The sequence below is a fragment of the Erithacus rubecula genome, assembly GCF_903797595.1.
Source record: "Erithacus rubecula genome assembly, chromosome: 1".
Classification (NCBI taxonomy): Eukaryota; Metazoa; Chordata; class Aves; order Passeriformes; family Muscicapidae; genus Erithacus; species Erithacus rubecula.
Window position 1 is genome coordinate 93,302,262 of NC_136658.1, and position 26,590 is coordinate 93,328,851.

General features: G+C 37.8%; 1 protein-coding gene across 6 annotated transcripts in view; it reads right to left on the minus strand.

Annotated features, from left to right (window-relative positions):
* MID1 (midline 1) overlaps positions 1–26,590 on the minus strand; it is a 230,489-nt gene that overhangs the window by 78,293 nt on the left and 125,606 nt on the right. For all 6 annotated transcript variants that reach the window (XM_079307975.1, XM_079307977.1, XM_079307976.1 and 3 more), the window contains exon 2: positions 12,224–12,939. In XM_079307975.1, the coding sequence (XP_079164101.1) occupies positions 12,224–12,883 (660 nt within the window). In that variant the 5' untranslated portion in view covers positions 12,884–12,939. The remainder of the gene's footprint in view (positions 1–12,223; positions 12,940–26,590) is intronic.

Here is a 26,590-nt window from a genome sequence, read left to right on the forward strand (position 1 = left end):
TGAATTTTTCTGTAGAAATAATGACTCAGAGAGAGCAGGTCAAGACACCCAGCTTCCAAGATCAGATCTTTATTTATTTGCCTGACCTTGCAGACCTCCTCAGAAGGAAATGAGTTCCTCCAAGGGAAACACATGACAGCAGATTCAGTGAGCTCTGCAAGCAGGAGTCATTCAAAGGAAAAACCCCAAACCAAACTACATGAACAAACAAGCATTCCCCTCTTTACCTTCTGTTGTTTTCTTCCTTGAAGTGACATTTTCACTAAAAACTATAATCAAAGTCGTCACAAAATAAGCCCTCCCACATCTGATTTTGCAACTTGTGACAATAATTTACCAGTAACACAATTTACTTGTACCCCTAAACTGCAAACACTCAACTCTGTACACAATAGATGCAAAAACTAGACTGAAATAATTTCCTGATTTATTCAAAATTATTTTGATATTGTGTACATTAAAATCTGAAGCCTTCACTGTTGAAATGAAGTATTATGAGATTTAATAGTAGAACTCCAAATTTGCTTTATTTGCTGGGTTGTTGGTTTTTTTTTTTAGTTTTTCTAAAGTATAGTAGTGACTTATTTGACAGAAAAATTACATTGCTTTCAAGTGAGAGTATGCTAAATTATTTAGGCAGAGCAAAAACCTATTTAAAACTACTCAAAATTCAGACTTCATTTAAATGTTTTTCATATTTTCTGAAAAATGTTTTAGTAGCTTATCATTCTCTTTACCTAACCTCTTCTAACAAAAGACATTACCAGAAATTTGTTAACCTAAAGAGGTAGTTTTACTCAGAGTAATTCACTGCATGTTCAGATGAAGGTTTTCAACCAGTATAAATATGAACAAAGCTGGAAGTAATCAAGTAAATAATTGGGGTAAAAAAGGTTCCTCTGATAATATGCTTACCCCAAAAGAACTGCAGAAATGAATTGCATCCTGCCTGCATAAGAATTTCAGTGTATCAAAATTTCAGAAGCGTGTGTTTACCAAGTCTGAAGCGAAAGCTAATTCAGCAAAGAAAAAATAGTGCAAAAAACCACAAAAAGGCTTCATGGTGCTGCTCAGTTTGGTGGATTTGTCTGGAAAGGTCAGTATTTCCTCAAGAGTGATCATAAGAAATGCTCAAAAGGGGGTGAAAACATTTTTGTATGACTAATATAATGCCCTTTCCCCCACAAGCTTCAGCTTATTTTTGAAGCACAAGGCTGTAATCACAGGCAAGGGAAAGACCAATGTTTGCCCATAAGAGGTACAGGCAAGAAAAGACTGAATAATCATATAAATTCACCCAAAGTTTACATGACCTCAGGCATCTCATGGGTCCTTTGGCAAGTGAGCACCTTATTGAGCCTTGGGCTGGAAAAGGGCCTCGATGCAGGAGCTCTCTCACATGACAGATTTTTCTGTGTAGGTGAAATGGGTTTTATTTAGAAGTGAGATGGGTGTGAGCCCCTAGTGCCAGCCTTCCAACAGCAAACACTCACAAAGCAGCTGCAGCTCACCCCTGCCAAGCTGCAGAGCCCCCTGTGCAATGGGGGAGCCCCAGCACTGGCACTGCCCCAGCAGCATCCACACAGGGGAAGCAGGAATGATCACACTAGAAAAACAAAGGAGCTTTCCCTACCAAGCATTCACTTCTATCCATCTCTTACTTATCTGTACATATATTTTTCCCCTTTTATAGTTAACAGAATACATAGTACAGAATACAGTTGTTATATTGGGCATGCATGTGTTCCAAGTCTTTAGACAAGAAATAAAATATTTTAAATACCTATTCAGATGAACCTTCATTCATATACTGATCAGAATTATCTCTTCTCTTTAGTGAATTATTATTAGGATAGATATTGCTCAAATTCAGTTTGAATGAGTTATAATCTCCAGATGTTGCTGTCTTAACTTGAAATAAATTTTGCACATGCTGTCATTAGCTATAGCTTAATGAGTCTGCTAATGCATCTACCACAAGACACACATGTTGTGAACAGTTGCTCATCTTTAATCTCTTTCAAAGTTTGACAGTATTCTAACAAATAGCAGAACTTGGGTTTATAGTCTCACATTTCAGAATAGTCTCCAGAAATGCAGAGATGAGTTTTGAGGGGAAGGCTACTGAAGTGTGGGAACCTATGGAAGTTCCAGCTGGTCTGAGAGCAAAGAACTGGGTGTTTACCAAGGGAATATTAACCTGTGTATCCAACACAGCAACATAGCTTCTTCTCTTTTACTTCCTCACAGGATGTTTTTATTTCTCTGGTAGCTAATGAGAGATAATGTGTTTTCTATTTTAATTTTGCTAATTTTAACTATCAACCAGATCTACTTGCAGAAAATTTCTTTGACATTCAAACACATTATAAGCTTTAATGGACATTATTATTCATAGACAGCATGAGATCTCAATCACCATGACCTGCATGGGGTAAACAGGAGAGTTTGACAAGTGTTAGGTTTTGTTGTATGTGTGTGATTATTTCAAAAGAAAAGAGAAAAGCTGGATTATTTTGACCAGAGAAGCACTTGTTTTGCTTCCTCTGCTTCAAATCAGCCATTGCCTTGCCCAACTCTGATACTCTGTGTGTGTTAAGAAATCTTTCAGTACTATCTGCCATCAGAGATGTTCCAGTTAATTTTTGTCAAACAGGTTAGTGTTTATCTTCTAAGGTAGAAACAGAATTTTAATACCCACAAAGTAAGTACTTCAAAATGTGCACGAATTACTGGTAGAATTACAGTAAACAATGTTTAAAAAAAAAAACAATACTGTGGCAAAAAGTACTGTGGTGCTTAGTGTTTTAGGCATACCCCTGAACTCCTGGGATGCAAGAGCTCTACCCCCCAGACTCTCACTCAGCCTAAGAGCAGATTGAGGCTCCCATCTTCATCTGTCCTGGTATTAGCAATGATTTATCACCCACAACTGGTGAGCCTATGGTAAACAATGGTGGGAGAAATGATTAATGCAGTATGGCACTAGGAAGTAATTACATCAAAAAGGCTATACATTTTGCTATTTATTGTAATGAGCTGATACATACTTTACATTAAAGATCTCATTGTACAATTATTTTATTTTCCTTTTACTTGAAATAAACCTTCAAAGAAGAATTTGATATCAAAACCATAATTTCATAAGGAAATTAAAGATGAAAAACATATGAAATAGAGAATAATTGTTATCTCATAGAATACAAGAGATAATCTCATATTTTGGAAATTTTTTATTTTTTTTCAAATTTAAAGTGTGTAGATTTCAGTCAATAGAGAGAGAACTGTACTGCTAACTACTGTTAGTCATAAATACCCAGAGATTTTCTTTTTTTTTGAAAACCCCCTCAACTTTCATGTAAATCTGAAACTTTATATAGTCTATTATTCCATCAAATTATCCTTGACTTTAAGATTTTCATTCTCTGGGCCACTAAAAGACTGTAGGCAGGAGGTCTGAGGTAATTTAGAAGACCATTCTGAATATCACTAATTGATATCAGTAATCACTAACAAATTGAACAAATAAATAACAAAGGAAAAAGCCACATGCACTCCAGCAACTTCTCTTATCTGTGCTGAATTTGACCTCTCTCATGATGTAAAATATAATTATAGGATCATACTGCTACTTTATGTTAATATGGCCAACATACTGTAAGGAAGCTAAAATTGCAAAGTTTCAAAAAATAAGATCAAGACTACATTTAAACAGAAAATTTTAAATCTCAAGAAATCCAAAATTTGTGAGCATGCAAAAAACTCAAACCACTATACCCTCTTGGTTTCAGTCAAACTGACAGAATTTTGTTCATGTAATAAATATAAAAATATAAATAGCCCAAAGATTCTGGAAGTGTGCTAGTCAAAATTTGGATGAACGGGGGAAAACATTTCTACATAACCATATACCTGTCTATGGACTCATTCCTTTTGTCTTTTTCTGACCCTCTCTGATTTTAAGTGGTCAGAATCTCAGGGAGCTCTTATGGAGAAGTCAGTGCATGTGCAAACACAGGTGCTAATAGAGGGCATTGAATTTTCTAAATTTTGAAGTTCACTTCTAGCTACTACAAAGAATCACATTTTGGCAACTGGGAACAGCTGAAAATGGATTAGTCATTTTTAATGGAGGGGATCTGTAAGGTACAAAACCCAAAGGCCCAGTCTTAAAAGCACATTTGTCTGAGGCACTGAAATAACCCTGTAGATGCACCCCTTCCACCCCTGTACACTGAGATATTGCATAGGACCAACATGCCCCACAAATGAGAAATAAGTAAAAAAGTAATACTTCCATTCCAGCCTATAAAAATTAAAAGAGAAAGAAAAACATGAATTAATCCTGCTGGCACCATCGTCAAGAAAGTCAGTGATATATTAAATGTTTATTAGCCAACCATAATATTCTAAGCATTCTACTGGTGAAAACAATGTACATTCAACTAAACATTTGATCTGTAAAAGGGTAAGGATTACTTAAATATACTTTATCAGAAGGTGTAAGAATAACTCAGTATAGTCACACTATCTTTTTTTTTTTGTTCCTGCTTCAATTTTCACTGACTTGAGACAACTGGAAAATAGATTTGTGAGGGCAACATTATAAATGAGATGTGAAAGCTGTGAAGGGCAGGAATCCCCTTGCCTCAAGTTCTTGATGTGGGTGTTTGATCTCAAGGGCAAAAATGTCCCCCCAGCAAAAGAAAACACTCCTTGCTTGGACAGTCAAGGGACACCCACAGAGACAGGGCTCTGGATGACTGGTTTGGGCAGGATTAAATACAGATGGGAGAGAAAGGAAACACACAATTTTATCACCCAAATCAGGCTTCGAGTCCAAAGTGTGCTTTAGTAACCCAACATGGCTTCCCAGTCCATGAGCTTCTGCAGGAGTTTCCCTTGCCAGGGACTATTCAGGCTTCCCAAACCAGGCACCATTTCTGTTTGTTATAAATCCTATGAAAGGTTCCCAGTGCTAATGACACATACAAGTATTGTTGTTTTGATAGGAAGTGTACATTTTATTGAAGAAAAAAGGGTTGAAGTAAAACACGTACAGTTGTAAAGCCCAAAACTGGAAGGAGTATAAAGTATAAAGTATACTGGGTACTGGGATCATTGCTAAATTTGTGTGTGTCTTAAGATCAGAAAAAGTTAAAAAAAATATGTATAAAAAGAGGTAAAGAAAATTTTTCAGCATAAGATGGAGAACGAAAATGGTTTAGTTCTCCATCTGCATCTCATGCTTCTACAATTGTGTGTCATGTGTTGTTTCTGGTCAGAGTTAAAATAATTTGGGTTTCCCTTTATGGACCAATTTAATGTAATAAATTAAATCTTGAAAAAAATCTGAATAATGTGTGTTCTGTAGTGCTTCTCTGGGAGACATTTACAACTAGATTTTGGGGTGGAGTTTTTTCCTGTTTAAAATCTGTTATTAACAACCCTCATATTTTTCTGAATATGTATTTGCTGCCATATTTTCATTTAAATGAGGTCATGCTTTAAAATTAATTCAGAATATACATATTTAGGTATATACATACAATTTATACCCTTCACACACCTCCCAATGCCAGTGAAGACTGTGTGCTTTAGCCTACTGTACATGTTGAGTGGTTCAACCTTACACCCCAACTATCTTTATCATTCCCTGGTAAAGCACTAAAACAATTTACTGACTTATTCTGTTTATCAGTTATAATAAATGCACTGTTATGCTAGAACCCATAAATACTCTGCTTTTGAAGACTACTTGTTTGTTACTTTTCCTGTTACCAGCACCCTCGTTTTACTCTGGTAGGCAGACCACACTTCCTAAACCTGAGCCCAGTGTTCTAAAAAAATTTGTTGGGTTGTCTTTATACTCATCTGCTTGCTCAACATCCACATTTATCACTTTTTTATTTGTTTCTGCACAAATCCTCATTCCAAGGATGTATCTGTTGTGGATTATATTCCCCCAAAAACATTCAAGCATTGTACTATCTAAAAACACACAAGCAATGAAGGGTCGTCACAGTACAGGAGTTTAGAGCTTCAACACCAACTTAAAGTCTGTTACCTGAACAGTTTGGATCAGAACCATGGAAAAGTAGGACAGTATATTTTATTTAACTTCTAGTCTGTCTTCCCTGGAAACCAGGGTCATGAGAACAAAGATAATAATGCTGTACTATTCACAAATTTGTTTAATTCTTTTGTTCTTCCTGAATAGATTAGACCTTCAACACCATCATTTCCACTAAAATTGAAGGAAATAAGTAGTATGTGAAAGACGTGCCAACTATTAAATTTGTGAAATTAAGCTTTAAAAGACTATGGCTTATATTATTTAAGGAAACATCAGCAGATAAAACTCCCTAATCTCGTAGTACTTAGAACTATTGTAAAATCACAGTTCATTATCCACAGTCATATACATGAAGAACTTAATAATGTGTCCAAAATAAACACATAGACACACTCTCCTCCCATGAAAAAGTAATTTTTGTAAGCTGTATTAATACTTTCTATTATCATTCTAAACTCTGAAAAGAAATACTAAATGGAGGAAATGCTGAACTAAAGAGAGAATTTTCTAAAGTCTGCCTTAATAATTATATTTCAATGTAGTAAAATAAGTACAGATATAAAACCATTCTAGTAAAAGAGCTTATTCCTACATCAATCCTCTTCCATGCAACAACTTTGTACATTTGGATCTTTGTAAATACTGAAGCACAGCAAGTTGCTTATATTTTTGCATCTGTTTCTGGGTTAAATAATTAAGTAATAACAAATAAAACTCCATAATAATCACAATGACCATTTGTCATTTTAATTTTATAAAAAAATTATACACTGAAATATCTATCAAGCAGTATCTAATCTAATAATATGATAATAATATCAAGCTGCATCTAATATAATAATGAAAGTCCATGAGCTCTACACTTTGCCAGGTTGGATATGATGTTCTAGCAATATGTTAAACTTGCAGAACTGGCACTACTCTCAATCTGCTAAAAAACAATGAAAAGGAAGGTGCCACTTATCTAAATGTTAATAACAAATCATTGACATACTATGTCTTTGCATATTGATGCTAAATTGATTTTTGCCTTTTTGCTTTTATATATTCTCTACATTCTTTGCATGAATTGTTGTAGCTCTGTAGCCAATTATTGTATTTGTAACTAGCACTTTACCTACTCAATTAGACAGAAAGACAAAATAAATTCCCCAATGGCTCCAATCTCTGGGGGTCTAAGGTTAGATTCTCTGGGAAGCCAAGGTTGAAACCAACTCTCTGAGACACATTTTCCTGAACAAAGTTTAGTTCCTATCTAAGGTGGGGGAGAATTCAGAAAAGGATAGAACTAGGGAAGAATTACCTCATCACTTATGTCTCTAATTCAGGATTTTTGTCTGTTATGCTTATTTGCTAAACACAAAAATTGTACGTGCTCTGTGTTACATGTGCATCTTTGGTGCTTTCCATCTAGCGAGTTGTGCACCTAAGGATTTGCAGATCCTTAAAAAGGTAACCCCTTTTTATCACTAACTGTGTCTGGTTGTGATTTTAGGGCAAGAAAAAAGGCATCAGTATCAGTTGTTTTTTATTAAAATAGCTTGCATTAAATCGGAAGTTAGTAGAGTTAAGGGTATGCAAAGAAACTATAAACTTATATATGAAAATATTCAGCTACTAAAAAGGATATATGAATAGAGTTGTAAAAATAGATAACAAGTAAATCTATTGATGTATAGTTTATATATATATATATGATTAAACTTTTGACTATGATTATACTTTTACTGACCTACACATATATATGAAGCTGTACATTTTTACTAAAAACACAGGCATATGTGTGTTCCTTCAAATTCAAGATTCTAGATATTCCTTAAATTAGACATTGCTGAAAATTAGCCATATTTCTATGCTAGACAACTCTACATAAATACCAACATATTCTAATATGCAATATTAATATTGGTTTTATATACTGACACAAGTAGTGCAAATACAGGCATAGGATGTATATATATATATATATATATTAACATATATGTGCATAGTACATTTATATGAATGTCCAGAAAACAATGTTCCTGGATTATCAAGCCCACCATTTGTAGGAATACATATTTTTAAATTCTGGGTTGTTATACTATCACAATATATCAATTAATTATCAAACTGACATTTTAAAAAATGCCATATAAAAATAGTTGGAAAGCTTCAACACATATTTTGCCAGAATCATTGCAAAGTTATTTAAATATGAGCAAATTTTTAATAGATTATATGTATATAGCAAGCGGATTAATTTTTGGATTCTATTTGTAGTAGCTGTGGACTTCACAAAGTCTCCTACCTTTATATGGTCAAAGGTTTGGAAAAGATGAATTCATTCCTCCCTATGTGGAAACAATTCCTATTCCTTTAATACTCATGAGTAGTTGAATTGACACACAATAGAAAAAGTAATCCTTGCATCCTGAATCAACAGAGTAGGAAAAATAGATGTGTATGGATTCTACCACTAAAACTAGCTGGAAACCAAACAAACACGAAGATCTTTTTTGTTTCTGGAATTGCTGAGTGCTATTCAGAGAGCTGCCCAGATTCATAAACATGCCCAAAACAACTCAGCATTAATTTCAAACAAAATATGGCGAACCAAAGCTAAGCTACAACAGTTTTGATTCAGCAAAAGATCCTTTTTAACCAAGCATTAGAAAAATCGTGCCAAAACTATTTTTTGGCGAGAAGATACATGTTAGAGGCTAAATTCCAAGTAAATATGAAGACAAGTAAAAAAATTAGTTTAAATGGCGTTATATTGATTTTATACCATTGCAAAATACGTTTTACCATCTATCTTTCTCTTTTGACAAAGCATCTTCATGGCTCTTTCATTCATATATGTATGTGTGTATATATATATATATATATATCCATCCACACCTTGAAAGTTTGTTCCTCCTCAAATATTCTCTATTGCTTAAAATAAATCTTATTTACTGGGTTTTTCCTCATGTTCATGAGTTTAAATATATCTATCCAAAGATTGTATTTTTATTATTTTTTTCTGAAAAAAAAAAAAAGAAATAATATACATTTAAATTGTCATTTTCTTTTTATTACAACAAGAGATAAAATGAAGGATCAGTATCAAAAGTAACTAATTATAAATATTTTCTTTGAAGTAATATGGTGTAGTAAGCATAGGCATTTATTCTTTCTGTATTTAAATGGATGGAGGTATAGTTGCCAAAGGAAAACACTTTCTCATTTTGAGATGTCCACAGTTGTTGTTACACTCACTGTTAAACACACTTCAGTGTAGAGCCTCTGCTGAACAACTGGACAGGACTCCTAATTAAGGAGTTTCATTTTTGCCACAAAAGGAGCTAGATTGTAACAGCATCTTTTGTCTTATGTTTTATGAAGGGTGAGATATTGTTTAAACAACTAGCAACACCACTGCAAGAAAATGTAAGCAATTAGCATAGCTTAACAATCAGAACAGCACCCGTTGCTGATGTATCAATAGCATGTTGATCTAAAAAGAAAAATCAAAAGAGTCACCTTAAGTGGTTTAGCCTTTCTTTTTGAAAGATAACATTAACTATATTTTTTAAATTGATTTACTATACTGTTGGCTATTTCATTCTTTCAGAATTTTTTAAGGCCTATATACCAAACCCCATTTATACTAAAGAAACCACAATAGCAATATAGCAAGCAACAACCCATTTCCTCTTGTGGGGATTTTCTAATCTATGTCAGCATTTAATTTGCCAGTGGTGTGTGCATATTACCTGTAAGTTAATAAAGACCATCTGCAATCTCATACCTAATAGAAACACCAGTGATTCAGGAGGTCTTATCACCTTTAAGGAAGGAAGAAGAGGCCTGAATGTGAAAATGGACTTGAAATTTTTGACCATCAGCTACCACATGCTGGTGGAACTGGTATCGTTCCTGTACTTCTGAGGGATAAATGCCAATCTACAGAACTGAAAATCTCATTTTCTAAGATTGATTTGTATACCAGACTTAATTGCTGTGATGGGAGAGGTAATGAGGAAAGGGGAGACATTACTTTCAGATTACCTTCTTGTGAACAGAGAGTGGATGCTGGATCTGCATGGAAACCACCTGGACTAATGTTCCTGGACCAGAGCATAAATGTGTCGTATATGTGGCATAATTGACATGACTGATGTCAGCACTGGCACTAGCAACATTAAATAGGCTACTTCATTAACAAGATGATAGGAATAGGACTTCACATAGACTAATAATTTTGAGTGTAGTTTAGGTACAAAGAAATTATGCATCTCAAAAAAATCACACAAATAATATAAATAATGCTAGGAGTTGTCATTCTGAGGCAGGAGTTATTTGGCTCAAGTCCACACTAACCATTAAATTAGCACTTTAGTCTTCAGGGTGCTGGTGGCTTAAACAACTTTAGCAGGCTTACAACTTTAGCTGCCTTACTTTTAGGTTAACTAAACTATGTGACATCCAATATGAATGTTATTTGTCGTTTTGAGATACACCTTCAGAGCTTGCTTAGTCATCCTTCCACAGAAAAGACACAGATCATGCAAAAAACACATTCATTTTCTTCCTATCGACAGCTTTGAGTTACAATTGATCACAAGGGAGAAGAGAGGCCTTTTAAAGTCTTCCTTTAAGACTTGCATTATCTATGTATATGAACGCCATGAAATATTTGCTAATGTTTTTACAACATCAAAAACATGCTTCTCCAGTATTTAATGTTGAATGTCTTTCATGTTAGGTAGTATATTGCTACTGTTATAAAGTTGGTAATCAATACATTGTTATTAACACCTGTTAAAGATGGAAACCCAATGGATTAATAAAAAGCACAGTAAATCCAGGCAGCTATTCATGGCCCATGCTAATATTATCAACAACAAGACTATTAAAATAACAAACTAGTTCAGAAGAAAAAAAAGGCGCAGAAATAACAACTCTTTGGTAAACAAAAGAAGTCTTTAAGAGATGAAAGGAAGTTATCAGGTCCAGGTAAAGAAGTGTCTCATGTTAATATAATCATAGGATATGATGTGCGTGTTTGCATAGCACAGACACAAAACCTACACAGAATGCGGGTGAAAATTTCACCAGCAAGCACCTAAAGCTGTCATAGAGACGAGTGCAGAAACACGCTTTAATCTGAAAGTATTTAAGTTAGTTAAATCTGTAATTCAGTTTCTTTTCCACATTCAAAATTCTGTGTGGGAAGCTGGTAGATAAACCTTGCTCTCCATGATTGTGTTTCTGGATTGCAGTCCACATTTCAAAACTCCCCCCAGAGCTGCAGACAGGCATGCAGACACTCCAGAGGGACCGAGTGGAGGAGTGCAGGGTGCCTAATTCCTGCCTTGGCTCTGCAGCAGCAGAGGCACCAGCATGAGAGAAATGTGCCCCCAGGTGTGTGTGAGGTCACCTGCCTTGGCCTCAATGTTCAGCAGGAGCTCTGCCTCTGCTGGCAGCCTGGAGAGCCTCCAGAGCAGCCTGAGACCCGGCTGCCACCTCACCCAGGGTGTCCTGCACAGGGCCAGGCTGTGGGAGCCTCCAAGCTGCCTGGCAGGAGATGTGCCAGAGGCTTGCTGAAACGTGGGAATGCTGCAAGATCAGAAGCAATCTTGGCTTTGTTTCTAGGATTCTGCCTGCGAGCCTGGCGGGAGGCAGCGCGGGAAGAGCAGAGCCGGCATTCGGCTTCCCTGGCTGGATGGGCAGCTGGCATGCCTGAAGCCAGCACAGACAAATGCATCTCCTGTTAGTGCTGATGTGAAGGGCTTTTCACAATGAAAGCAACCTAATGAAAAATAATCAACAGCAAAGTGTATGCGAAGAATGCATGACGTTGCAATCAGCACCTGTGTATGTGTAGGCAGTACCAAACCTTACCAGCTGCAGGTAGATAAGAAAATTCACCTAAACAGTACTTTTTGCTGCATATTCCTTATTATAGCTTTAGAGAAACCCAACACAAGTGAGAATTTTTTTCTTAAGTAAAATCTGACACCTTTTACACAGTGAGCAAATGCACACACAGATCTGTGTAATCGCACATCTGCCTATCCCAACCACTGCTGGAACGAGGACTTTACCATACAAGCAAAGGGAATTTTCCTTCCCAACCACACACTGCTTGGTTAAAAAAACCTGACAGGTAACACTAACCTTTAGCTTGTCGTAGCGGTCACTTAAAGCTGCCACCTGATGGTCACGGTGTCGCCCGACCAGTTTACACAAGGCACAGATTAACTGGTCATCAGTCACACAGTACATGTTAACTTTCTCGTCCTCATGCTCCAAGCACATTAATCCCCTGATGTGCGAGTCCGGGATAGGCTCGATGAGCCGGTGGCCGGTGAATGGCTTCTTGTTGGGGTGCGTGGCTTTCAGGCACTCCTCGCAGTAGGACACCTCGCAGGTAACGCAGGTTTTCACCGCCTCCTGGGCAGGGTCCTGGTCGCAGAACTGGCACAGCACCTTCTCGCAGGACGACATGCTGCTGTTATCGAACGCCCGCTCGCGGCGGGTCTCGCTGGGGGAGTTGGGCCCGCTGACCGAGGCTTTCTGAAACCTGTCGATGATGTTCTGCAGGGTGACGTTGCGCTTGAGCCCGTCTAGACCGCGCTGGCTGAGGGTGATGACATAGCGGCAGGTCGGGCACTGGAAGGCGGTGATAGACTCCACGGGCTCGTTGGTGGCGCAGTGGGAGACCAGGATGCGGTGCGCGCAGTTGAAGCAGAGGCTGTGAGCGCAAGGCAGCAGCAGCGGGTCTTCAAACAGCTCCAGACAGATAGGGCAGGTCAGTTCTGACTCCAGTGTTTCCATCTTCAGGCAAAGCTTTCCTGTGGTGTCAGCGAAATCCAGGGAAGCTGATCAGCTATCTGGAAACACATGTAAAATTCGATTAGGCGAGAGAAAACATGAGGGGTCAGCCATGGGGGGTTGTCAACTTTCGCCACCGCTCCCTGGTCTGTCAACCCACCATGCCGGGCGGGAGAGCAATCAAAAGTTTTGAACCTGCACGTACACACATCAAGGTATTTAAACTGTTTTATTTCCCCCTTCTCTGTTCACTTAAGAATGAAAAAATCCAAATGTTCTTCTTTTTTTTTCCTCTTTCTCTTTCACACGATCAAGGAAAACATCAGATGTTTCTGTGAATTATTAAAACTCAAAATGATGAACTTCAAACAGCCTATTACAGTAAAATTAGATTTCTTTTGCAGATGCTGCTTTTGGCTTCACTCATCTATTAGCAAAACTTTAAAAAAAATACTTTGTTTGGCATTCAACTTTGTATGGCATTGCGCAAGGATTACTCCAGAGTATTAGAACTGCTAAACTTAAAATATCTACTAGCATTAGGAGTTATTTTATCACATTGAAATTTCCACTTTCTACTATAGCAATAGCACATCATTTAGAGTATGTGTCTGTGCTTATTTGTGCATATATATATATGGATATAAACACAAAGAATAATGTTTCTAGTACATGATACCCTACATATATGTATGATAAATATATCATATACTAATATATTCCTATGTATTTCAAGAACACATGCAGCTGTATTTATGTGCTCCTGTATTTTTGTGCACATATACCTGTATACATATGCCAAAAATATATCAAATATATGTTTGTAGTAAGATTAATATAGCCACGGGAGCACAGAGTGTTGTAACTATAAAGCCTAAATGAAGGTGAATTAGGTAGATGCCAAACAGTAGTTTAGCCCAAATTGTTGATGATTCCAACCTCTAATACAAGAAAAGCCTCTAGACATTAAGATACTAAAATTTAGTGAGGCAGTGAAATGTGTCATTTGCCTAGGAGGAGTTTGTGTAAGTACCCACTTTTGTATGAGCACTCTCTACTGCTAAAGCATATGAACTATGGCTTGTTTTAGTGACCTTATTAAAACCCTGAAGTGGATTTGGACTAGAATCAATGATTTTTGAATGGAGGGCATGGGATTTTCTGGGGAAGGCAGCAGTACACCCCCATCAGATATCAACTGAAACTTCATTTTGCTTCTTTTCCTGCGCTCAGCGTTACAGAGAATGGTTTTGAAAGAGTCGCCCTACGCGACTCTCCCTGCCTAAGCTCCCGTCAAGGGCCCGTCACTGCTGCAAGCAGACAGGTCAGTGGAGCAGAAGCAAAGGCTATGCTTCACACTCACACAGCTATACCTCTTCACAGTGCAATCTATTTAAGCCTTGCTGCTCATAACTAAGGACGGCTTCAGATGGCACAGCTGCATCGTCTTTACACTGTAAAGTCATTGTTCAGTTGTGTGAACTCTTGACTCCTCCCCTGGCCAAGGAAAAAGACAGAAGGACAAGAATCCCCCACAAACAAACCTTGATTCATTAAGGGTGAGAAAAGCTTAGGGCTCATTAGCAGCCTTGGGAACCAAGCGTGCTTGAATCTTCTGTACTTCATGACAATTAGTGTGGGGAGCGTGGTGGCAGTGACAGGAATGCTACCTATAACCCCAACACAAACCACAGCAAAAAGGAAAGTTCAGCAAACAGAGGCAAGGTTCAGACTTCACCACTGGTATTTAGTCCTCCTTGCTGTGTGGGAAGAGCAGCAAGGCGTCTGTTCCAGAGGTATGCCTAGAAATGAGGATACTTTGCCTCTTTGCCCTAATACGTTCTTTTATTCTGCCAAGAAATCTGAGTATTTAAAAAATGCACTGACCCCATCACAAAATTTGCTTTCCTGTATCTTCCATGATGCTGATCTTTTTTGAAATAAAGTTCAGTTTGCCAAAGACTAATTTATTTATAGCTATCCATCAGCTGCCATAATTGCATGGAGCATCTGGTCAAAATTAAATGTCTGGAAATTTAATATAAGCAGGAAGACAACTCCCCTCTCAGCCATAGTCATACAGCACAGAAGAGATTAAAGCCTTTTCTGTAAATGAAGACCAGTTTGTCTTCCCTCTTCTTCACTCTCTGTCTCACAGAAGTCCCAGAAGATCAAAATCTCATTCACGTTGTTTGAATCTCTTCCACACCACAACTGTCTACCTCATCATCCTTATGCTGCATTGGAAAAGGGAGAAGGGGATTTGGGTTTGGCAGCAGACAACATTTAAAAAGACAAACTAATCATTGCTCATCTATTGGCAGCCCTGTGAAAACCTGCCAGCCTTTAAGGTTTGTTTCTTGGGACCATGTTCAAAATACAGCACTTTCTTCTATGTTAATCTTTCTGTACAAAATTCCTTCTGCTCTTCCATGTGCCAAACAGTTTCATTCATTCTGTTTCTTTCTTAAAGCACTTTTTTCAAGCAAAGGGTTTTTTATGGTACACATATAAAAGAGAGGTATAGATAAACAGCTAGAAGCAGCAGTAAAACATTTGCATCACTGCCTCATAGAAAAATGTTTGAATCACCATCAGGGCTCTACACAAATGCCACCATCTCAATTCATGACTAACTCTAATCTATCTGACCTGAATGAGCAGCAGCTGAGCCCTAACTAATGCTATTCAGCATGAGCAAGGGTGCCAAAATCTGATCTCAGACTGTAAACGTCTTGGAATAAAAACCTATCTTCCAAGGTAAACAAAGCTGAGCACACTGATAGAAACCAAAAAAATTACACTTTCCTGTTTTCTTTTGCAGTTGCAAATAAGTCAAAACACACCACATCTACGACTGAATAATGAATCCTTTGAGAGTCCCTCACCAAAGACAGGCTGCATTTTCTGGACAATCAAATGATTAATCCACTGCAATTCTGCTTTCACTCTGAAGTAGGTGCCTAAAGTACAGATCAGTGTGCTGATGATCCAGCTACAAATTCTTTCAAATTCACTGACCCTTGCCTTAAGGTTCCATATTGAGCTGGGTTTTTATTTCTTCCTTGAGAATGGTAGAGAATCCATAGCTACAGAAAACTGGAAGATTAGGCAGAAACACAATATGCATTGTTTATATATGCATATGGTTGCATTCCATATTCAACCTAGCTCAAAAGTTGGAAGGCACATAGCCTCCAGACACACAAAGGGATGAAGGAATTTGAAGTACACAATTTCCTATTTGCAAAAATATGGAATTACTGGCAGAAAATTATATTACGAATATGTCATTGAAACTACAAATATTATTTTTCTACCCGTAGGAGGTACTTTTAAGGGCAGATATCAGAATAAAAGAGATTGCCTAAACAAATGTTATTTAAATATTAACAACAAAAATATACTTAAGTAACTTTGAATTTGTGATAACTCCCCAGGTACATCTTGATTAGTTATGCAGTATATTATAAACATATACTAAACAAAATCCCAACATCAATCTAGTCCTTTTCAAGATTCTACTAACACTAGTGGAATTATCACCTGCTTGCAAACATGACATATTTTTTAGGTGACATTACACCTTCATTTGCCAAGACATAGCCCAGCAATAACAGTGAGATAACTTCTGAGATAACAGATTTAGGAAGGGAAAAAAAGTTACAGCAAAGAAGAAATTGCAGCCAGAGAAGAAGGGAGTGAGTCTGTGAGAGAAACAGCTCTGCAGACAACAAGGACAGAGAATAAGGAGAGGGAACAGATGCTCCAGGTACAGACTTCCCTGCAACCTGAAAGGAATAAGATGAATGTGCCTTTACAAACAGATGGTGTGAATCTGCTTGTAGGTAGGGCCCAGGTTAGGGTAGGTAAGGAAGTAACAAGAGAAATCACAAGTTTCAGAAAATGTTACTAATTGACATGGAAAGCTGCTCAGCCAAGGTCGTGCTAAATTTCTGAACTTTGAGAAGAACAAAGATTTAATAGAGCTATGTTATACAAAGGGGGGTGTGTTTGTGTGTGCATGTTAAGGGGAACATATAACAGGTGAATTGAGGAGTCTGTACTTTTCAAGTGCCTTAGCCAATGGGGAAAGGGAGAGGGTGATGTAGCCAGGAAAATTGGGATGACAAGGAGGCTGCATCCTCCAACAGTTTGAGAGACTCCATGGAGAGTCTCTCTCTTTGTTCATGAATAAAGTTACAGAACAGTTCTGTCTTGTTTCAGGACATAAACCTCTGGCAATGTGGATTTTACCACACAAACCCGTGGTGAAGACCAGGATGAGGCAGGCTGTGCCCCTGCACCATCAGAGGCTCGTGGTGGAGCAGAGATCCACCTGCAGCCCTTGCAAGGCTGCACACCAGAACAAGTGAATGCCAAAGGGAGTCTGAGACCCTGTGGGAAGAACACTGGAGCAGATTCCTGGCAGGACTTGTGATCCTGTGAGGGACCTGTGTTGGAACAGCCTGTTCCTGAAGGATTGCACATTGTGGAAGGGACCCACACTGGAGAGTTTGTGAAGAACTGCACTCTATGGAAAGATTCATGTTACAAAAGTTCTTGTAGGAACTGCAGTTTCCTATGGGATGGACCCCACACCAGAGCAGGTAAAGGGTGTGAAGAGTTCTCTATCTGAGGAGGAAGGAGTGGCAGAAACAATGTGTGGTATACCGACTGTAATCCCCATTCCCCATCTCCCACTACTGCTAGGGAGAACAAGGCAGAAAATCAGAAGTGAAATTAAGACGGGGAAGAGGGGGTGGAGGAGAAGGTATTTTATTTCTCATTACCTGATTTTGATTTGATTGGTAAAAAATTAAATTAATTTTCCCAAGTCGAGTCTGCTTTGCCTATGACAGTAACTGGTGAGTGATCTCTGTGTCCTTACCTTGACCCATCATTCTTTCATTACATTTATTCTCCATTGCTCAGCTGAGGAGGGGAGTAACAGAGCAGCACTTGGCATCCAGCCAGGGTCAACTCACCACAATTATAAAACTAAACTTATAAATGAATGTGTTAAAAATTCTAGTATATCACTAGAGATCACTTTTGGTCAGTAAAACACTACAGAATTCTCCCCATACTGAATAAATTCCAGCTACTACAATAAAGTTAGCAGGCAATGTTTTAGCATGCCACACAGCATCTCCTGTTCTTCTTCTATTCCAGCTGGTCCTACAACCTTCAGGACAGATAAGAACACAATCTACTAGGAGTGGAAAAGCAGTGGAAAATCATGTCCTGCCAAATTTCACTTTCTACCTTTGTAAAGGTGGAGGTCATGGTATGAATAAAGCTGTTTCATTTAAATTGTAGTGAACTCAGGCTTGTGGTAGGAGGAAACAGATGTAGGCTATTCCATAATTTTAAACATCTTACTAACAAGTAGGTTGGGGTAAAAGAGTTGAACCTGTGACATGTTCTAAAATTCCTTGAAAATCCTCTCTGGTAAAATCACAGTTTGCAGTGGTTTGGTGAATTATAGCCAAAATATGTCTAAACAGGCTTGAATTCCATTTTTCCTAGTCATGTTTTCTAGCAATTTACTGACTTGAAACTACTAAGGAATGGCTGCTACAGTAAGGCCATTTCAATCCTGCTCCATCAAACTTATCTGCAGGTAGGACTTACCACTGGCTAATTTAAAGATTGAACATCTGAAGATTAAGTATTTTTGTTGAAAACACTTGGCAACTTTTTCAGATAGAAAATGAAATGTATTAAACTTGCATTATACTAATATGAAAAGAAATGTAATACAAAATGTAAGTATGAAATGCAATAAGATGAGTTATGCACGCATATGTGTGTCCATACATGTATGTATCCTAGGTTTATAGTACAAGGGGAATTGCATTATTCCTAAATAATCTATGGAATGCTTAAGCAGGTTACTACCATAATACAGAGTTGTAGTTTTTTAAGTCACAACATTTTTCTGTTAAGTGCACAATAAAAGTAAAATTTTTAATTTTTGTTCTTGTGATAAACCTGCTAAAGGCTATAAAAAACCCCTCAGCTATCAATTTCTCCTGTTAACAGTGATAAGAAAAATAAGGAAATACTATTCTTTTTGCCATTTTCTATCATTATCTAGGATATGCACAAAATTGTCTGGGGAACAACTTTTCTTTCCAACAAGTGAATATGATGGTTCCACAGTGCATTCAATCAACATTTCAAATGTGATCAAACCAATGAACTACTGTATAGCCTAGGTGGCCCCTAGTCCATTACAGATTTTACCTTCTGCAGCACAGATATTGAAGCTTGTGAGTATTCATGATGTTAATAATTGCCAACAGCACAGCTAGTGAGATATTCATGTAAACAGTGTAGTTTGTGTTAGTAGTGCAAAAATAACTAATAATCCAACATCAGATTTATTTTTTTTTTTTAAGAAATGTTTAATGGAAACTTCTGTAGCAGTAAAGAAAGCAAGCTGCACACACCCTGAAGCAAGCAAATACTTGTTTTCCCACTGGCTTTATCAAAGCAGTGAGAATTAATAAATATTCAAAGGATAGTGTCTGTTCAACAGCTCCTGATATGCAAAAACAAATGATCAGCATGGAAGAAAAATTATTAGTTCATCCTATTCATACATTTTCATTGACAGAAGAATGATCATCTGCCTTGTCTAGAAGTTGCATGCAGTGTTTCTGTAATGTTGAGATAGTTGTTTGTAACATTTAAATGAGATCAGTACAGCAAAAGCACACCTGCCATGCTGTTTGCAGTGTTACAAAGCTTTGACAACATCCCTTCTGGTTGAAGCATATGCTAGTAGGAGAATATATTTTTGAAAAGATGAATCCTGTTATGTTATTCAGTGAGACAAGAATATCTTACAGAATTAAGGTTTTTGGCACAACATCACATATTCCTTCTCAAGGGAGATAAAACAATAACTAAGGCTCAAAACTAACAGACTAGAAAAAAATCTTGTCCTGTAAATCACAAAACAAACAATTAATTGCTGATTTAATATTATATATAATAATATATTAGATACGGTATTACACATGCACATAACCCTATACATCTATACCCTTGGAATAATTTTTGGTCTTTATTTTTTTATGCTTTTGCAACTCCTGTAGCTTTACATTCTTTAGATACAAGATTTAATATTTCCTCAAAATTCTTTAGGGGAAGGAAAGCAATGAGTTGTTTAATCTTTAGCACATGTGAGTCAGCACTGACCTCCAATTAAATTTATGGTTGAGGATCTGTTCCAAAAACCTCCTCAACTAAATCTGCACTCTTCATTTGAGAAAATGGTATTTATTCTGGGGTATATCATAGCTATAAAGGAACAAATATCAAGTTCACATCTTGGTCTGATACTGGCAGCATGGAAAGCAACAACTGGGGCAACCTCAAAAACTTACCAAAGGGGTCAAATTGCTGTGTACCACACCATTCCTTTTTTCCTCACTCATTTCAAGCTAAGAGCTTCCTTGACATAGATGCCATTCCACGACAAAAGGAAGGTAAAATAATTTTGGAAGGTAAAATAATTTTCCCACCCAAACCCACCAGTTTTCATAAAGCTTTGGTTGCAGGGTAGAGCTGGAAATCTCCCATAGTTCCCCATCTTGTGTAATGCCTTAAGTGACACAGTACACCCAGATTTTTAACACAGATGATACAGCAACAGAAATACTCAGACACTGTGTGTTCCAACACATCCCTTCTAGTCACAAAGGGTCACACTCAGATATGTTAGAGCAGCTTGGAGCTGTTATTTACTGAGTTTTCAGAGGAGGTCTTAGGGTGGCAGGAAGAAATGATTGCATTGTCTTCCCACCAAGTTGCTTAGTGAATTCCTTCCCCATAGTTAAATACAGGGAGTCATGGTACTGAAGTTCACAATCATTGTCTTCATCTAGATAATGACATTTTAATTTCTCACAGAAGAATACTAGGGTCTGATTTTTATCAGAAAGGGCATTTAAAATAACAGCAATAAATGTCCCAGGAGCTGGTAAGGGTATGAAGGTGTGACCTCAACCCACCACAGAGAGCACTGAACTTAAACTACCTGCAAGAGGTATTTTTGATGAACTAAAACTGCTTATATTTATAATCACATTATAAAATACACAGTGTTAACCTCTCACTGTCCTGTTCCCTGGTCCTCATATGGGTCCTCAAAATAGCCTATAAAATATTCCTTTTTTAAAGGAATGAACACATTTTCTCAGAGTTCTACTCTGCAGATTTACAAAGAATATAATCTGGATATTGCAAAAAAAACCCCAACCCTACTGTCTAACACTGAAGAGCTCCTAATTTATTCCTGCTGTACTCTCAGTACATGAACTCCCTAAGATAAAAGGTGTATTTAAAAATCAAGATTTTAATCAGGTCATAGAAGGGGAAATTAGCAGTGAACTGTGGGAAGATGGGAGATAAGGAACAAATTATACCTATGCTCTGAAGGTTATCTGTTTTAGACCTATGAGAGAAACCTGCAACTGGTGGAGGAAACACTCAGCTCAGGCTTCCTGGGCTTGAGAATAATAATAATAACAATCAGCAGAAGGACTACTCCATAAGAAAGAAGAATCTTTAAAATATTTGAGATTGTCTTTGGTATTAAGTGATCTGTGCTTTCTAGATATGTTTATTTTATTCCAGGTATGAAAGGAACTTAAGAATCCAATAAATTAAGACCACATCAACTAACAAGTAACTCTTTCCAGTGTTCTTGAGCTTTAGAAAAGAAAACAGAAAATCTAACATCTATTCTTTTTATTCTTATGTACTCAACAATCACTTGTTTAGCCAAATTTGCTTCCCATTATTATCTTTGAATACCCTTAAGTTCTATTGTTCTCTAGTTAAAAATCCACAAGCAGACTGAAAACTGAGATGAGCTGCAGGAGAATGATCTCAGAGCAACCTCTTTCCAGCTGACACTACTGAGCAGGGATTTTTCTGGATATGGATAGTTCTGCTTCTGAATTCCTATATCAATACCACCAACAGGCTTCTCGAATAAAGGTTCTCAGTATCACTCACTTTAGCTTAGGAGCTTTTAGTAGAGAGAATGGAAAAAGAAAATAACTTAGTTATTTAATGTTCTTCATCAATGACATTAAAAAGCCTCACAGTTTATCTTAAAAAAAAGAAAAAAACTAGAACAAAATTGTACATTTCCTGTCAGCTGGCAAGAGGGTCAGTGTTACTGTAATAACTAGAGTACTTAAGAAAGAATTAGCGGTATGCATCTGCTCAGCTTTCCACTTTTTCTTCCAGCAGCTTTGTAAATACCTACTTTTAAGGGTCACTGAATGTCATCTTATCCTCAGATAACTGGTTTACTTGAAATTTTTTACTGGGAAAAATCACAGGATAATTCTGTACCTATGAGCTATACATGCTCCAGATTCTCCTTAATGTATGCTGCATTTTGTGGGGTTTTGTGGATGTAGAATTTGCACACAAAATAACCATAGTGACCAGACCATCAGTCTGAGCATACCAGTGCCAAATGCACATCCTTTGAAGGAACATCACCTGTCAACCATCATACTTGAAGCATATCACTGCTTTAGGTTATGTAACTTCATCATTTACAACATTTACAAATAAATAAATTGAATTTGAAAGACTTCACACAGGGAATGAAGCAGGCTTCAGGGAATGATTACATTTTTAAAATTTTTTCGGATGTAAACATGTATCTCAGCCTTCATCTGTTATTTTAAAAACAGAATTATAATGTACCAGATGTTGTTAACACTATGCAGATGCTAATGCCCCTTTATCTCTCCAACTGGTTTTATGAAAACTAACAAGACAATAAGTCCTTGTTTGAAAACACAAGATGAAAAATGTTCCATTTTTTCCAGGTTTTCCAGTACCGAAAAGATAATTCATCACAGCAACAGAGCAAGCCTCACCTCCTCCCTACAACTGCTAAAGACATTATAAAATACTTCCTAAATGGCTGGCAATGGCCAGCGTGCACACAGGCATGTGCTGCGGTCCCTAGAGCCACCCAGCCGCATACCCACCGCTGGATCCCGCCCTACATCCTCCGAGGGGAACATTGCTGCGGAGACAGGACCACGCTGACCCTTCAGACACACCAGCAGCCCAGCTGGGCAGCAGGGACCCAGCACTGCCCCAGCAGTGCTGCGGCAGCACCGACTGTGAGACAGTCGTGGCTGGAACACAACAGGAAAATGTCCCCTACAATTGCAGGAAAACCCGCTCCACCTAGCCGCCTCCGCCAGGATCCCTGCTCCTGGTCCAGCCCCTCGTGCTGACCCACAGCTGAACACCTCCTTCTCTCCTCCCCAGGGCCAGCCCTGCTGGGTGAAGGCAGGAAAATCGGAGATTCTTGCAGAGCATCCCAGCAAGCCACCAAGGGCTGTGGTGGGACAGTGGCCACTGATGGCTTGGGTGAGGCGAGCTCAGCCCTGGGGCAATTCACCCAGAGTGGGGCTGGCAGCACCCAGCTTGGACAGGCTCAACCTTCCACACTCAAAAGGCACATTCCACATCTGCTGCTCCCCAGAATGGCAGAACTCTGCACAAAATGTGGCAAATAATCACTTGTTTTTGACTGTTTTATCCAACTATTGTTCAAAAATGTGACAGTGAAAAGCCTAGCAGGAGCTTGCCAAAAGTGGGGACAATTTGAGAGAGTACAGCACCTGTGTGAAAGACTTCTCTTCCTACAAACAGCACAGAGATCCTATTGTTTGAGATTCACAAGGTGAAACACCAGATGACAGCAGTTGCTTCATTTTAGTTGTTTTTTTTTTAATTTTACCTTAACTTGTATGTAAGCAGCAAACTGCAACAGGAAACTGCAAATGCTTTACCAAGTGCCCGGGAGGAATCCTGACTGAGTCACACCAGACATTTGGTCTCCAACAAAGGTGTTAAAAAATCACACAAAGTGGAAACAGCAGGAAAGAATTGCTTCCTTGTGTTCTCCGTTTTTCATGTTGCAATGCCCTCTTTCATACAATGGTAACACAACAAAGTGAAACAAAACATACCTCAGACATCTGAACATAAGATTGCAAACCCACACTTGTCCTAGGTTTTTCTTCCATAGAAGAGTCTGTACTTTGTTCTTTTGAGGCAATAAACAACTGTTGTGATTATTTAATTTCCTATTCATTTCATTTCCTTGAAACAATAGCCCAGAGACCCCATACAAATGCACATTCTTCATAAGGTTTTTAAAGCTTTTTGCTGGCAATGCCTGTTAACTTGCATGTGGAATAGCAGCTTCTGTCAGGCAAACTGAGCATGCAGAAAGTAAGACAGATGTGCAGAGAGGCTACAATTATTGTAACCCTTTTCCATGATATTAAATGTCCATGGATAACCTACAGTCAAGTCAAGTCAAGTCATAAGCAGCCCAGTAGAAGCCACAGTCCAAGTCCTAGACAGAAGAATTTAGATTCCTCAACACATCCTGTCCTTGATCTTTGATTAAACAGCATCATGTAGTTTCTTTGGATGTCTGTCAAGCCATGCTGGCTTATATTCATCCAGATGCATTTGTGATCAACCATCCCAAGTGATTCTTGATTCCATGATTGCCAGATGCTGTCCTGCTGCTCTCTTTGTCCACATTATAGTTAGTCTGCCTTTTCATGCCCTTTGCTTGCAGACAGCCAGCCACAGTCTGAAGCAGTTTCAATGAACAAACATTTTTTTTTACATTTAAATCTTAATCATAAAAGTGATACCAATTCCAATAAACTTAATTTTGCTGATACATCTGCCTCAATTCCTGAATGATTTTTGCTTTAGTTTGAGGGTAACACTGCATGTGTTACAATAGACAACACTGAGGGAGATTTCATAATTAGAGCCGAGTATCTCTGTCATGTTTTGTCAGCAAAGGCTTCAGAATACCTTTCACATGTGCTTATGCACATGTATACACCTATACACATATACATGTATGCAAGTGAATAATTATGAGTTCAAACCCATGGCCTCAAAGTTGTATTTGTGTCACTTGTGATGCCAGCTTGTTTGAGTTATCATTCAAGAATCTTAAGATAATGAAGTCATCTAACAAATATCCTCTGCCACACTAATCTCCCTCCTTCCACTTTTGAACTCAGTTGTGAACTATAAAATATATGTCTTCTAACCTTCCTCCTCTTCAATACCTATTGAAATTAATCAAAACCTCAATAGAGGTGTCTTTAGACATGAAACTGGATTCTCATACAGCAGAAGGTCTGAGATACATGACTGAATAATTACCACAGTTTAACAAGACATCATCTGTTGTGCTCAGAGCCAACACAGCTGTGCGTGTTATGATACCCACCAAGAGCTTTGGTGAATTTTACAAAGGAAACAAAAGATATTTCAGCCACCAATGGCTCCTTTCTTACCATCTTCACCATGGAATCAGCAGATTTAAGTGCTGAACCACAGCTCGTGTGTTTGTTTGCATGGCATAAACTACAAAAAATGATTGAGGTGTGTATGGTTGCAATAAGTTACAGCAGTGAAAAGAAGTGGGTAGCTTGTGACAGTAATTTCTTAAACTATGTCAAAAGATTCACTTGATTTTAACTGGCAGCCTTCCTAGTTGAAACAGGATGTGAAAAAAATTCAGTCTATGACTCTGAGCTAATATATTGCCAGAGAGATAAGTTACTGTATCTAAATTTAATATAGCTTAAGGCTCAGAGACTTAATGAAATCCATCTATTGACCCTCTATAAAATTATTCTTTTATCATGCATGGGTTCTAAAATTTTGCATTTCTGATGCCAGTCTCCAAACTGTGTCTATTTGCTGTACAGTCTATTTGTTTTTTATCTTGTTTTGATGGACAGAGAACATACATTTTTAGATTGATAGGTGCTGCTGCTGGGCACTTATTCCAATCAGTCCACTGTCTTCAGAAAGCAGGTGCCATAGTGTAGTATAAGGGATCATATTGAAACTGTAATATTAACAAAAGGAATAAAATATGCTCATGTCTGCAGTTTGTAACTTTTCCACAGACAAGCACAATCACATAAATTACTTGTTCTATACAGCTAATCATAGGATTCTATGATGAAGAAAACCAACAACAGTGGATTGGTTAAAAATAGTATCTCCCCAGTCTTTCTTCTCTTGCCATATGGTCAGTCAGCACAGAGGGGCTGATCCAAATGACAATTAGCAACTCACATTTTTCTGAACAGGGCCAGAGTGAGAGCAGCCTCATTTCTGTCCTTAACAGCATGTCTGACATGTAGGATTTTCCTGCTCCAGGCAAATATCTTCAGTACATTTCTGACTAGCCACATCCTCTGCTCACCCCAAGTGAAGGAAGTGGAGAAAATACAGATGCTCCTCCCTTAGTGTCAGCATTTGCACCTTGCAATTCTCTTTGAACAACAAGGACATAAAAGGAAATGTGCAGCTTTTGGGAAAATTAAGAAATATCATGTAACTAAGAGTGATTCATGTGATACAATTTGAGCAATTTCTTTCTATGAAATTGTTTCATATGAATGCTAAGTGCTAATTCTCCCTCAAATAGTTGCTTAATATTAACTGGTCTTTGAGTTATAAGCCTCCTGTGGTCTCATTGTTGGAACTCTTAAGACATTGATGGTCACTGTATGCAGGTGTGCCATTTCTCCCTACTCCTTCATTTGTATTTAAATATCATTTGTATTTGACCTAATAAGCCATACTATAAATGAC